The sequence below is a fragment of the Salvelinus alpinus genome, chromosome 4 (genome assembly GCF_045679555.1).
Source record: "Salvelinus alpinus chromosome 4, SLU_Salpinus.1, whole genome shotgun sequence".
NCBI lineage: Eukaryota > Metazoa > Chordata > Actinopteri > Salmoniformes > Salmonidae > Salvelinus > Salvelinus alpinus.
The window spans coordinates 82,388,712-82,404,226 of NC_092089.1; the positions used below are offsets into that span (position 1 = coordinate 82,388,712).

The 15,515-nt window shown below is 42.2% G+C and overlaps 1 protein-coding gene across 3 annotated transcripts in view; it reads right to left on the reverse strand.

Annotated features, from left to right (window-relative positions):
- atp8a1 (ATPase phospholipid transporting 8A1) overlaps positions 1-14,699 on the reverse strand; it is a 232,151-nt gene extending 217,452 nt beyond the window's left edge. For 2 of the 3 annotated variants that reach the window (XM_071399246.1, XM_071399245.1), the window contains exon 1: positions 14,381-14,699. In XM_071399246.1, coding sequence (XP_071255347.1) covers positions 14,381-14,429 — 49 coding nt within the window. In that variant the 5' untranslated portion in view covers positions 14,430-14,699. Of the gene's footprint in view, positions 1-14,348 lie in introns of all 3 variants that reach the window. The other variant, XM_071399247.1, reaches the window with a different exon arrangement.
- Positions 14,700-15,515: the final 816 nt, after the last annotated feature.

A 15,515-nucleotide genomic window follows, 5' to 3' on the forward strand; every position in this document is an offset into this window, starting at 1 on the left:
CTTGTGGATAGCATATTTATGTCTGTGTCCAGTATGGGAGGAAGTTAGAGGTAGCTTCCCGAGCCTAACTAGCGTTAGCACAATGACGAAGTCTATGGGTATCTGCTAGCATCTATTACACTTTGACGGGGATCTTGGGAGGTAACTGACAGTTCTGACACCTCAGCCAAGCCACATTGGATAGTAAATAACAAGCTGAGGCTGACTGAAACACATGATTGTTCCTTTGAACTATTAGGTTCTAAATAAACAAAGTAAAAAATAAAAAAAATAACGGAAAACTATTAAAGCTCAAAACCAAGTTTATTCACCCACTTGGTCACACACCTGCATTAGACAAAAAAACATTTACACAAGCCCTGGCATTTAAACCTTCCTCCTACGCCGAGTCTCCTCCTTACACATCTGGACAGCCAATACATCTCTGTTGCTAGGCAGGAAGTTAAGTGATATGGGTAATAAACTCTTCCTTCTCCCTGAATGTGACCTGACCGGGGCCCCCAATTCCTCACTAATCCACCCTTATCAGTGACTGCAACCATGTGACTGCCTTTCCCTTACTTCGTAACATTCCAAGCCCCTGGCTCATATCCAACCTTAAATTTACCCCACCATACACTTTCCTCCTACAAATATCCATCATCTTCTGGTGTAAGGAATTATTTCAAATTACAACCCAACAACTGCAACCAGACTGTGGCCGTTCTCCATAGGATACCTGATGTCTAACAATAACATGTTCTGACAATGTAAACGTTCTGCATTCCCCTCTCTCCCTCATCACCATGAACAAGGATATTTCAAGTTTATAAGTCAGAACCAACGGCGTGACCTTGCCAGATGAGCCAGATATCAAATCCTAAGCTTGCAAAAGGCACAGTAGCTACATCAGTATTCAGGTTTAAAACCTCTTAAGGATCCGCCACTTTTTTTTTCAATTTTCGCCCAAAATGACATACCCAAATCTAACTGCCTGTAGCTCAGGCCCTGAAGCAAGGATATGCATATTCTTGCTACCATTGTGGAAAAGTGGAAGGAATGTAGGAGAATATAACACAATAGATCTGGTAAAAGATAATACAAAGAAGAAGAAAAAAACATGATTTTGTATTTTTTTGTACCAACATCTTTGAAATGCAAGACAAAGGCCATAATGTATTATTATTTCTGTTAAATTTTGTATCAAGACTGCCCAAATGTGCCTAATTTCTTTATTAATAACTTCATGTTCAAAATTGTGCTCTCTCCTCAAACAATAGCATGGTAGTATTTCACTTTAATAGCTACTGTAAATTAGACAGTGCAGTTAGATTAACAAGAATTTAAGCTTTCTGCTAATATCAGATATGTCTATGTCCTGGGAAATGTTCTTGTTACTTACAACCTCATGCTAATCATATTAGCCTACGTTAGCTCAACATCGCCTTCTGGATGGATATGCTGGACCCTATCTCTTGATGATGATCCACCAAATGCATTGTTTTAAGTACTCCAAAAACAGATTTGCCCGAACAAAAAGAAAGCATCAACCCCTACAAATATATTAATTTATTATTAACCCTGCATTATAATTGTAATGCAGATGTATATTTTGTTATGGATCCATAATGAATTACTATGGGAATAAATATCACTGAATTAGATGTGGTCAACTATTTCAGCACCGATTCGCACTGCTCTGAGACAAGCATGGGGACTGGCATTGATAAATCAATGACATTTTTATTTTCACTGAATCTCCGTTTGGGTATTGGTTAGCCTACAATTAGGGTGTGGAAATGTTAGGATTATTTTGTTCTTAGTACAGTAGCCTACTCTCGACCGGTCACGTTGTCAGGGTTTCGCTAGATAAACTAGTAATATCATCAACCATGTGTAGTTAACTAGTGATTATGATTGATTGATTGATTGATTGTTTTTTTATAAGATAAGTTTAATGCTAGCTAGCAACTTACTAGCAACAAATCTCATATACTACATTCTTACAAAAAAAGGTTTTACATTTCTCTAGTACAGCCAATATTAAAAAAGTAAAATGCTTCTCAAAGATGCCCTTTGGTGGTCCAACCAGCACTAACTAGCATTAAAGGCAACAATAGCTGACACTTAAATAACGTGCCACACAAGGTGTGCTACAAAACTTTTAAAAGGAACAACCACTGTAGGCTAGTTGTACCAAGTCAAGTCACGAGCAGGGTCGTAAAACACACGAGACTCCGGGCCCATGCCCAAGGGCAACTTCGGTTTCAGTTTCCTGACCATTGATGGTGTTGCCTTTACGTGGAATGTCGGCCATCGGCTTCTCACCTGACCTTGCAGTCCTGCTGTGGCATGATCGCATTGACCGCTTACTAGAATGTGTGTTGTTCTACAGTGGCCTGCTCATGTAATAACCTCGAACCTCAACGGCAAAAAAAAAAAAACAAGGAGCTGATCGTGGACTTCAGGAAACAGCAGAGAGAGCATGCCCCTATCCGCATCGACAGGACCACAGCGGAGAAGGTGAAAAGCTTCAAGTTCCTCGGCGTACACATCTCTGACAATCTGAAATGGTCCACCCACACAGACAGTGTGGTGAAGAAGGCGCAACACTGTCTGCCCTCTAGGACACCTACAGCACCCGATGTCACTGGAAGGCCAAAAATATAAATCAAGGACAACCAACCACCTGAGCCACGGGCTGTTCACCCAGCTACCATCCAGAAGGTCAGTACAGGTCAGTACAGGTGAGGTCAGTACAGGTGCACCGAAGCTGGGACCGAGTGGCCGACAAACAGCTTCTATCTCAAGGGCCATCAAACTTAAAATAGCCATCACTAGCCGGCTACCACCCGGTTACTCAACCCTGCACCTTAGAGGCTGTATTTTCATTATTCTTAGCAATGATTTAGGAATCCTTGTAAGCAAGTATTAGCTAGGTTGCCACTTGTTGTTCGCTTATTGAAATTGAATTTCAGTTCATGAAAATAAATAGATAGCCAGCTAATTAACCCTGTTGCCCAAAGCTAACGTTATAAGCAGCCAGCTAGCTTCATCTGGCTAGTGAGGTTCGCCCGGACCGGGTTATGTGTTGTGAAGCTAGCCACAATATGGAATACGCACAATAGTGGAATTTTCGGTATGCCTTCAAAATAAAAGTATCTCTATTTTGTTGGCTATAAAAGTAGCCAAGAAAATACATTTTTGGTCAGTGTGGTGTGTGTGTAACCTTTATTTAACTAGGCAAGTCAGTTAAGAACCAATTCTTATTTACAATGAATGCCCCGGACAACGCTGGGCCAATTGTGCGCCGCCATATGGGACTCCAAATCACGGCCGGATTCAAACCAGGGACTGTAGTGACGATGCACTACAGTCCTCTTGCACTGAGATGCAGTGCCTTAGTTAACACACACATGGACGCAGCGGTCTATTTAACTGTACTAGAATGCTTAAAAGGCTGCTAAAATCTTAAATATCGTATATTTTTGGGGCAAGGAAGATATCGGTCAAAAATGTTATATCGGTGCATCACTAGCAATAACATCTACTAAATATGTGTATGTGACCAATAACATTTGTTTTGATGTGCAGGCTTGACCCCTCTCCCTCACAAACGCATACCAGGCAGGTAGATGGTAAGAGAAGCCAGAGAGGAAAAGGCTATTTCTCAACTCTCTCCAATAGAGATTCCATAAATGATGCTGGAGCCGAGTATTGAGTTATGTTCCCGTGCTGGAGCGGCGTATTGATTATATGTTTGTTTATTCCATGTGTAACTCTGTGTTGTTGTATGTGTCGAACTGCTTTGCTTTATCTTGGCCAGGTCGCAGTTGCAAATGAGAACTTGTTCTCAACTAGCCTACCTGGTTAAATAAAGGTGAAATAAAAAAATTATGTTCCCGTGCTGGAGCCGAGTATTGAGTTATGTTCCTGTGCTGGGCGTACACTAGGCTGATGTGTGGGGTATGAAATGTGGTTATTATAGGTGTGGTGGGCCATGGTTGCCAGAATAGCTCATAAATAAGATTCATCTGGGCTGAGATCAAAGGATCAAATCGATTAACGTGGAGGGGCAGAAAGACAATCATTACCTGTCAGCAACGGGGTCCTACTGATGAAAATGAGTGCAATAGGCTCTCTTTCATGTGCTGGCTTACAGCATTGGGCTTGTAGGCCCTCTTCCTCTTAAGACCATGAGCCAATCAATAGTATTAGCATCTTTGTATGGCAGTGCACAAATTACTGCATATTCACACAGCTCTGTGCATGTGTTGAGTGGGAGTGAGAGAAAGTGGGAGAAAAGCAGGGAGGGTTAGGCTATTGTACCAACCCTCATCTGCCATCTACAATGACTTAGAAGGAAGAGTGGTTGTCTCTTCGAGGTGAGCCGAAGAGAATGAGAGAATGGGGGGAAATGGATATTAGCCCGAGGGTAGCGCGGTGATGGAAGGAAGGACATGAAGTAGAAAATAGAAAAAGGAGATACCCTCGTGTGCGGGGAGGGAGGAGGAGAATAGAGGGGGGCCGGGGGGGACTTGTTATGACAGGCTTCTGACCCCAGACAAGGGATTTAATGGCGGGTTGGGCTTTTGTGTCACATTATCAGCCAGTGATCCGCCAAGCACATGGGCAGACCAGACGCCAATCCTGTCAAGGTCGTTCTATGTCATTTCAGCAAGCCATGCACCCACCATAGCAAAATTGTTCTTACATCGTTTCTGTAGTTAGAACCAAATAATATTATAATTCCTGCAACGTTATTTTGATTAAATATAATTTGTTCTCTTAGAAATTAAGCTAATTGATTGCGCCCAAATTGGTCATTTTAATTGATAGGATTCATATAATATTCAATAAATACAGTAGCCAACATCCAATTTGGGCCAAACTGCTTCATAACAATGAGTAAGACCTGAGGAATCCAAATAAAAGGTCAAACGCCCCCATATGACCCTCCATACACCATGCCAATCCCACCCTAACAACAAGTATTTAGTATCAGTTCTCAATGTCTGACAAATAGTATGGAGCGGCGGCTTGGCATATTATTTCTTCAATCTATGTAATGTGTGTTTTTTCCCCTGTTTAGGTAAATTTGGTATTGAAGTTGTTATGTCCCATCCTACATTTTGAAATGAACAGGTTCTGACCAATAGATGGAGCCGTTCCTGCTATTAGTTATTTACATATTAGTTTCCAGTCTATGAACCAGTTATGACCAAAACCCATGCTTTGGTTTTGTTTACCTGGCCACTGTTTCAAATTATTACTTTTTAGCATGTGGCAAAAATACAATGCAAGTCAATGGTACCTATATTAGCATTTTCGCACCTCATATCCAAAACATCTATAAAGTAACATAATTGAGTTAGTTTATGATTTGAATATACAGCTTGAAAATGCTACTATAATATCTCGTCTGAGTGTGCCAGAGCGAAGAATAACTGATGGATTTAAGAATGGACATATTCAAATGGGTGTTGCGCGGTGTCAGTAAATGTCGGCATAAAAGCGTAATTAAATTGTTGCCAGGAGCACAGTTAATCACCAAAACTCTGGATAACATGAAAACAGCCTAACCAGCTCTGCTAGGGTGAGTGAAATGGTCAGCGTTTGGGTGGGGGCTAAAGCTTAAGATGATTCTTATGGCATTGTACACAGTCAGTGTGAACCAGAATGACTTGACACAAAAACGGGCCAAGCAACAGAAACGACACAGGAAGTCTTATTTAATGAAAGGGGATGCAGTCTGCTGTGAAGCATTCATATATGTATACAGGTAAGAGTCTAGCTACATTTTCAGATATTATACGTTTCTAATTTTGTCAGAAAGTTGTTTTCATTGCAAGTTAAAGCATACTGTTAGCTAGCTAGCTGACATTAGATGGCTGGCTCACTAGATAACATTACGTTTATGATCTGTGTGTAGTAATGTTCTCAGGCTATAACTAGCAATGCAAAATGGCATTCTAATGTTTGCTAGCTAACATTGAACCTATTTGGTTCACTTTAGCTAGCTATGACAATCGGTTTGTATTTCTAGTACTCTATGGTTTGGGATCAATGGTTAGCTAGCACGTCTAAACAAAAGACTCCACTTCACCAGATGATTACATGATCCATAAAGTTAGCCAGGTGTGTCTGACAGTGATTACGGCTATCTATTGTATAATAATGCCAAAATATTTTTATCGGGAATTTGTCTTTCAGCATCAGTAGAAAACGCCTGACTCTCCTTCACTAGTCATATAAGGAGAATGGTCTAATGCCTCCCATCAAAAAGAGCGCTGACCCAAGAAAGCACAGGTTACACCTGAAGCATGAGGACTTGTGGTAAACTTAATCAAAAACTATAATGCAAAAGCGTTACCATGACGCCACCCAGGACAAACACTTGTGGAAAGCTGCTTTTTTAATATACAGTGGGGCAAAAAAGTATTTAGTCAGCCACCAATTGTACAAGTTCTCCCACTTAAAAAGATGAGAGGCCTGTAATTTTCATCATAGGTACACTTCAACTATGACAGACAAAATGAGAAAAGAAAATTAATGAATTTATTTGCAAATTATGGTGGAAAATAAGTATTTGGTCAATAACAAAAGTTTCTCAATACTTTGTTATACAGTGATCCCTCGCCACTTCGCGGTTCACTTATCGCGGATTCGCTATTTCGCGGATTTTCATAATGCATTTTTTTTTTTTTTTTGGTGCATTGTGCTCTGCATTCTGATTCGCTAAAAACTCACTCCCGCTTCTTGTATCAAAACATGCTACGAATTGTGCTATCATTTTGTCGTCTCGTGCAGTTATGTGTACGTACATAAAACAGCTTGGCAAATTTACATTAAGTTGGCCAAATTATCTTGTAATTTCGAACATCTCCTAAACCCATAATGTCGACGAAACGGCCTACACGTGAGTCACTGTATTTGTATACATGTAATAGTTGCTAATTGTAAAAAAAAAAAAAGTTTTCTATTTCGCGGATTTCACTTATCGCGGGTCATTTTCGGAACGTAACCCCCACGATAAACGAGGGATTACTGTATACCCTTTGTTGGCAATGACAGAGGTCAAATGTTTTCTGTAAGTCTTCACAAGGTTTTCACACACTGTTGCTGGTATTTTGGCCCATTCCTTCATGCAGATCTCCTCTAGAGCAGTGATGTTTTGGGGCTGTTGCTGGGCAACACGGACTTTCAACTACCTCCAAAGAATTTCTATGGGGTTGAGATCTGGAGACTGGCTAGGCCACTCCAGGACCTTGAAATGCTTCTTCCAAGGAACGTTTGGACTCCGTTGGGACCAGGTTTCTGCTGCTGCGCAACACTGACATCCTTCCTCCCATAGATGGTCTGCCTGTACAAGCACCACCTGGACTGGGCACAGCTAGACAAACTTATCTTTGAGAAGATAAGGGAGTTTTGCAACGAAGAGGCTATGTACATCACATGCCCTGCACCAAAGTCAAGGGCAGGACAAAAACAGGCTTTCCGAATGTAGATTCCCTTGTTCATACGTGGTTCGGACGGACCAGTCATCAGCGCTATCTGCAGTGCCTCTATTCAAGTGAATCCCTAACACACACCATATTTTGCTGCAACTATTTTTTATTCTACTGCTCAGCCACTTTACCCCTGATTGTATGCATATAACTACCTCGTCTATCACTGATATTGATTACTTTATTTACACTACCGTTCAAGTTTGGGGTCACTTAGAAATGTCCTTGTTTTTGAAAGAAAAGCAATTTTGTCAATTAAAATAAAATTGATCAGAAATACAGTGTAGACATCGTTGATGTTGTTGATGACTATTTTAGCTGTAAACGGCAATTTTTTTATGGAATATCTACACAGGTGTACAGAGGCCCATTATCAGCAACCATCACTCCTGTGTTCCAATGGCGCTTTGTGTAAGCTAATCCAAGTTTATCATTTTAAAAAGGCTGATTGATCATTAGAAAACCTTTTTGGAATTATGTTAGCACAGCTGAAAACTGGCAGCTTCATTAAATAGTACCCGCAAAACACCAGTCTCAACGTCAACAGTGAAGAGGCGACTCCGGGATGCTGGCCTTCTAGGCAGAGTTCCTCTGTCCAGTGTCTGATCTTTTGCCCATCATAAAATTGTCTTTTTATTGGCCAGTCTGAGACATGGCTTTATCTTTGCAACTCTGCCTAGAAGGCCAGCATCCCGGAGTCGCCTCTTCACTGTTGACGTTGAGACTGGTGTTTTGCGGGTACTATTTAATGAAGCAGCCAGTTGTGAGGCGTCTGTTTCTCAAACTAGACACTAATGTACCTGTCCAATTCTTCAGTTGTGCACCGGGGCCCTCACACTCCTCTTTCTATTCCTGTTAGAGCCAGTTTGCGCTGTTCTGTGAAGGGAGTGGTACACAGCGTTGTACGAGATCTTCAGTTTCTTGGCAATTTCTCGCATGGAATAGCCTCAGAAAAAGAATAGACTGGCGAGTTTCAGCAGAAAGTTATTTGTTTCTGGCCATTTTGAGCCTGTAATCGAAACCTCAAATGATGCTCCAGATACTGAACTAGTCTAAAGGCCAGTTTTATAGCTTCTTTAATCAGTAGAACAGTTTTCAGCTGTGCTAACATAATTGAAAAATGTTTTTAGAATGATCAATTAGCCTTTTAATTATAAAACTCGGATTAGCTAACACAACGTGCCATTGGAACACAGGAGTGATGGTTGCTGATAATGGGCCTCTGTAGATACAAAAGTTTTAAAAAAAGATTATCTACAGTTTTCAGCTACAATAGTCATTTACAACATTAACAATATCTACACTATTTCTGATCAATTTGATGTTGTTTTAATGGACAAAAACAATGTGCTATTCTTTCAAAAACAAGGGCATTTCTAAGCAACCCTAAACTTTTGAACGGCAGTGTATATACATAAAAATAAATAAACAATTATCACTAAATTCACTGAGAATACATTATATAGGATGAAGAAACAATACTCCGTCCCGCAGCGCCATACAACTTGTCAGACATAGAGAACTGATACTATACATTTGTTGTTGGGGTGAGGTCTGTGGGTGGCTTTTGACAATTTCTTCAGATTCATCATGTCAGAGGAAGGCTCATAAAATTGTCAAAGACTCCAGTCACCCAAGTCAGATAGTTCTCTCTGCGCACGGCAACCGGTACCGGAGCGCCAAGTCTAGCTCCAAAAGGCTCCTTAACAGCTTCTACCCCCAAGCTATAAGACTGCTGAACAATTAATCAAATGACCACCCGGACTATTTACATTGACGACCCCCCCCCCCTGCACGCCCCACAGCAACTTGCCCAAGCCTCAGCATTTCTCCTTCACCCAAATCCAGATAGCTAATGTTCTGAAAGAGCTGAAAAATCTAGAGCCCTACAAATCAGCTGGGCTAGACAATCTGGACCCTCTCTTTCTAAAATTATCAGCTGCAATTGTTGCAACTCGTATTACTAGCCTGTTCAACCTCTCTTTCGTATTGTCTGAGATCCCCAAAGATTGGAAAGCCTCCGTCGTCATCCCCCTCTTCAAAGGGGGAGACACTCTAGACCCAAACTGTTACAGACCTATATCATACCCTGCCTTTCCAAGGTCTTCAAAAGCCAAGTTAACAAACAGATCACCGACCGTTTAGAATCCCACCGCATCTTCTCTGCTACGCAATCTGGTTTCTGAGCTGGTCATGGGTGAATCTCAGCCACGCACAAGGTCCTAAACGATACCATAACCGCCATCGATAAAAGACAGTACTGTGCAGCCGTCTTCATCGACTCTGTCAATCACCGCATTCTTATCGGCAGACTCAACAGCCTTTGTTTCTCAAATGACTGCCTCACCTGATTCACCAACTACTTCTCAGATAGAGTTCAGTGTGTCAAATTGGAGGGCCTTTTTTCCGGATCTCTGGCAGCCTCTATGGGGGTGCCACAGGGTTCAATTCTCGGGCCAACTCTTTTCTCTGTATACATCAATGATGTCGCTCTTGCTGCTGGTGATTCCCTGATCCACCTCTACGCAGACGCCATTGTGTATACTTCCGGCCCTTCTTTGGACACGGAGTTAACAAACCTCCAGACGAGCTTCAATGCCATACAACTCTCCTTCCGTGGCCTCCAACTGCTCTTAAATGAAAGTCAAACTAAATGCATGCTCTTCAACCGATCGCTGCCCACCCATCTAGCATCACTACTCTGGACGGTTCTGACTTAGAATATGTGGACAACTACAAATACCTAGGTGTCTGGTTAGACTGTAAACTCTCCTTCCAGACTCACATTAAACATCTCCAATGCAAAATTAAATCTAGAATCGGCTTCCTATTTCGCAACTAAGCATCCTTCACTCATGCTGCCAAGCATACCCTCGTAAAACTGACTATCCTACCGATCCTTGACTTCCGCGATGTCATTTACAAAATAGCCTCCAACACTTTACTCAGCAAATTGGATGCAGTCTATCACAGTGCCATCCATTTTGTCACCAAAGCCCCATATACTACCCACCACTTTAAACTGTATGCTCTCGTTGGCTGACCCTCGCTTCATATTCGTCGCCAAACCCACTGGCTCCAGGTCATCTATTAGTCTTTGCTAGGTAAAGCCCCGCCTTAGCTCACTGGTCACCATAGCAGCACCCACTCGTAGCACGCTCTCCAGCAGGTTTATTTCAATGGTCACCCCCAAAGCCAACTCCTCCTTTGGCCACTTTTCCTTCCAGTTCTCTGCTGCCAATGACTGGAACGACTTTCAAAAATAACAAACTGGAGACTCATATCTCCCTCACTAACTTTAAGCATCAGCTGTCAGAGCAGCTAACAGAGCATTGCACCTGTACATAGCCCATCTGTAAATAGCCACCCAACTACCTCATCCCATATTGTTTTTTTTGCTCCTTTGCACCCCAGTATCTCTACTTGCACATTCATCTGCTGCACTCCAATATTTAATCGCTAAATTGTAATTATTTCACCCCGATGGCCTATTTATTGCCTTACCTCCCTAATCTTACTACATTTGCACACACTGTATATAGATTTTTCTATTGTGTTTTTAACTGTATGTTTATTTATCCCATGTGTCACTCTGTGTTGTTTGTGTCGCACTGCTTTGCTTTATCTTGGCCAGGTCGCAGTTGTAAATGAGAACTTGTTCTCAACTGGCCTACCTGGTTAAATAAAGTAAATCAAATGAAATAAAATAAAATAAATAAAATGAAAAAAATATGTAAGCATTTCAGTGTATTTGGCACATGTGCAATGTTTTTGGATAACTCATTATTAGAAAAAGCTACGAGGGGAGAGCGCGCGCGAGTGGGGGAGAGCGCATGAGAGGGAGAGCAAAGGGTGAGAGCGAGGGAGAGAGCGAGAGGGCGGGCGAGAGCACGGGATAGAGCGAGGCGGCGGGAGAGAGCGAGAGAGAGAAGGGGGGAGAGCGAGAGAGAGAGAAGGGGGGAGAACAAGAGCAAGCAAGAGAGAGATAAGAGCGAGAGAATTCTTCATAAGCCTTGTCTAGACCCACTCTGTTAAGTGTGTTTCTTGTGAAGAACATTTATGTTAGAACAAAGCAGAATGGTGGAGGATTAGCCATTTATGTGAATGGGCAGAACAGACACACAAGCACTAAGCTCTTGATGTGACCAATGTGATTCTCTCTGGGCTAGTTTACCTGGCCAGCTGGGGTCCGGGCTACTTTGCCTGGCCAGGTGGGGTCCAGGATACTTTGCCTGGCCAGGTGGCGTCCGGGGTGGAGGTGGGGTCTGGGTTTCTTTATCTGGCCAGGTGGGGTCTGGGCTACTTTACCTGGCCAGGTGGGGTCTGGGCTACTTTACCTGGCCAGGTGGGGTCTGGGCTGGGGTCTGTATGTGGTGATTGCAGACAAGCAGGTGAAACAGATCATTAAACAAAAAAAGAGGATGGTGGTTGCTGACATCTGTCAATTAAGACTTATTGAACCCATTCCATCTGGGGGATATCCCTCAACTGCAATCATCGCTCCTTTCAAAGGATCTCATCTGAGCTAAGAGCACACACACACGCACGCCTCCTCGTAAGAGATGTGGACAATTCACAGCGCACACCGAACCCATCTTTGAAGGTCCTGGGTGCCACTACCTGTCAACGCCTTGCCTGGTTCTGTACACGTGTAGATGGCCTCTCATATCACCCAGGCCCCAGTCTACACACAGTTCTCAGATAAGGCTGTTTTAGCAACATGGCCTGGGCCCAGTGAGGGCAGCGCGAGCCGTGACGTCTGATGTCCCCACAGCGGAGGGAAGCCAAGCGGCACGTGGTGGAGAGGCTGGGGAGTGTGATGTCGCAGAGAGAAGCTGACAGACAGGCCACGGGTGGATTAGGTGGTAAGCCTGGCAGAGGGCTGCCCTTTCTAGATGGAAACAGGGCCCTGATGTACTGCAGTGATTAAAAAAAAAATCACAACAGGAAGGGAGGGGATGCAATGAACGGGAGGATGGGGGCAGGATAGAAATGCAGCAAAATAACAAGTCGAGGGAGAGAGAAAAAAAAAAGTACTTGCTGGGACAGGATAGGTCACGACGGACTTGTCGGACACAGGGCAGGCCCTAATCGATTCCAATGTTCAGAAAAGTGCTTCCGCAGAAAAATCGGATACTTTTTTTTTTTTTTTTTTAGATGGGTGGGTGTGGCATAAGGCACAGACAGCTTCACAGCCAAGTAGAAAGGGAAACGTTTGCTCTTTGTAACTGGAAAAAAAATAAGTGGAGGGCAGTAGTGAGGGTGGGGTTGTGGTGGTGACAGGCCTTGCATAATTTATGTTCTTACTCTTGTGACTGCAGCTGCAACAGTCAGTCTTCTTTGGAATCTATGCTTTCGTTTAATTATTTAGAGTTCTACCTACCAATACAATGCATTGAAACTCATCTCACTCTCCTTTGAAAGGCCAGGCTCCTTCGATTGAACACAATGGAATGATACCATGAGATGATCACCCCTGGCTTCAGCTGCATTGGGAGTAATTCAGACCTTTCACTTTCACAGGCCTCATAATCATCTAGAACAGATGACACGGAAAAAGCCGTCCCAGTTATGCTAGGCAGCTTGTATTGTCATAAAATATGTGTTGGCTAGGGGTAATATGTGTTGGCTAGGGGAAGGCTCGTGGCATACACTTCAAGGATTTGGTCTCTCAGGTTTAAAATAGTCTCATTAGGCTGAAGTGCAACGATGTCAATTTCCCTTAGGCTTACAGACATTTTTAATAAAGTAACATAAGGTGAGGTAGGCTATTTGTTCAAAGTTCTTTCCTAATGCTTGTTTAATAACACCCACTAAACAAGCAATCCAACTGCCTTGGTGGGAGTGCCTAGAAGACGATAGGTAGCCACATCATGTGCTATAATAGCTTTACTATGCTTTTGCTGTGGAATAGTTGTAGTGAAATATAATCTATTCAAAATGATCTGAGCTCAAAATGTCTAGATTTCATATACAGTGCAGCTGTGATGCATTAAGGAAGAAAACAAAAAAATAAAAATAAATAAAGGGTTCACTCAAATTTAGATCACGTTCCATGGTCTTCGTAGAATTGTATTTTTTTAACACTTCCATTTTACAGAACACTTGGTCCTTCAAAGCAGCTGGAGATCAGGATATTTCATTTGGGGCATGGTATTTCATGCAGAGTGCAGACAAATGGAAACAGCGATCGATACAAATCAAACCGACTGCAACTTGCCTCGAGCATATGTCTAAACTTTCAACACCATAGCCAGAGTAAGCCACGACCCCGCCTTTGTCAACACAGGTATAGGGATCTTTAGCTACAAAAAAGTAAAAGTATATCAAAACGTCTGTCTACAAATAGCAATACGTTGGTTCTACACTATACACACAGTGGTCCTTCTATCTTCAGGGACTTGGATAACCTTTGGAGTCATTAGTAAACTAAACAGATATCCCATCTTTGAGTATGCCATCTAGCTTCACATTTTCTTATGACAGGTGAATCCTATTTTCATTGTAACGTTCGTGGGGATGAGGGGGAATTGCATGTGATTGAAAAGGTGTATTTATGCATCAGTTTTCGAACCGCAGTGGTGGTGACGACTGCAGAAAATTGCCTGTCGGTCATAATACTAGTCACCGGACACTATAATATTCTGCTGTATGATATCTGCATGCATACTTGCTATAAAGCTACCTAAGTAGCTAGAAGAGGTCAAGTCTAGCCAACTAACGTTAGCTAACTGGATAATAATAGCTAACTAACGTTGGCTGCTGTAATTTAACTAGCCAACACAGGCGCCCTATTCATAACCACACATAACGATATCAATCTCACAGGGGCATAACGTGGGAATTTAACTTGTAACTAACCCATGCACGTAGCCGGTTATCTAGCTACTCACCCTCCACTCGGGAGCGAAGATCAGACATCGTTCTCTGAACGGGCGGCATCTCTCCACACAGAGCTCGAGCGATGGCACCTGTCAAACGCGGCTTTGCTCCCGCCGGTTTGCTGCCTCTTTTCACCCGTCTAGTGATTCAAGGCCAGTCTACATTCAACGGAAAAAAACCTATCTCATACAGACGGTAAACGTATCTTTAAATGCTGACTAATAACGACAAACAATGTACTCGCGACTTCGTGGGTCCCCCCTGCATATCTTTACACATAGGATTGATGAAGAAAGACGTTGACAGATCCAAAAGGGGGATTCACATGAACTGAAATGAGGATGATGCCGCTTCACAATATGGACTGTACCATCTCAAATGCAGGGAGGGGAAACCGATTGCTAAATGAAATATTTCTGCCTGGCTCACATCAAATCAACAAGGAGATCATTCAAATGCTATTGCAAAATAAGATTTAAATATGCAGATTCACAGTTAATTTAAACTATATCGATAAGATATAAAAATACAGAAATAATTGGTAAGGAGTATTACCCAACATGGCGGATGCATTAGCGACTCATGTGGAGATCCCCGAATGCAGTTTAGTCATGAAGGGGGTAGCAAGCAGGGAAGTAATGACAGTGCCTAGTTCGCTATTTATGAGTCTCTGCCTGAAGCAGTAACCACTGTGCGATTTCCTTAGTTCATAATTATTTTAGGATATTAAAGCCCTAAAACAATTCATTTATTTTTTTGTTGAGAATAAGTTATTTGTGTGTTTACTTGTGGTTTAGGCTGAAATCCCAAGCATCAACATTTTGTTTTCATGTAGGCTGTTAGCAAAATTAAAACCCAACTCTATTTACTTGTTATGTGCAATTTATTTTGTGGTCTCAGAAATCATGAGTATTTGGAGTCCAGAAGTTTATTTAAAATAATGTTGTAAAACATTAATGGCTACCATATAATCTCCAAACAGTTTAAATTAAGCTTTATCAACCCAACACTTGAAAAAAGTATGTCATTTAAGACAAACAATAAAGTGTGAACCTTTAGCCTAACTGATGGCTTTCCAGTTGTCTGTATACAGATCTCCCTAATTCATTGTACATAATGGTGTAGCCTACAATATGGCACTGTTGT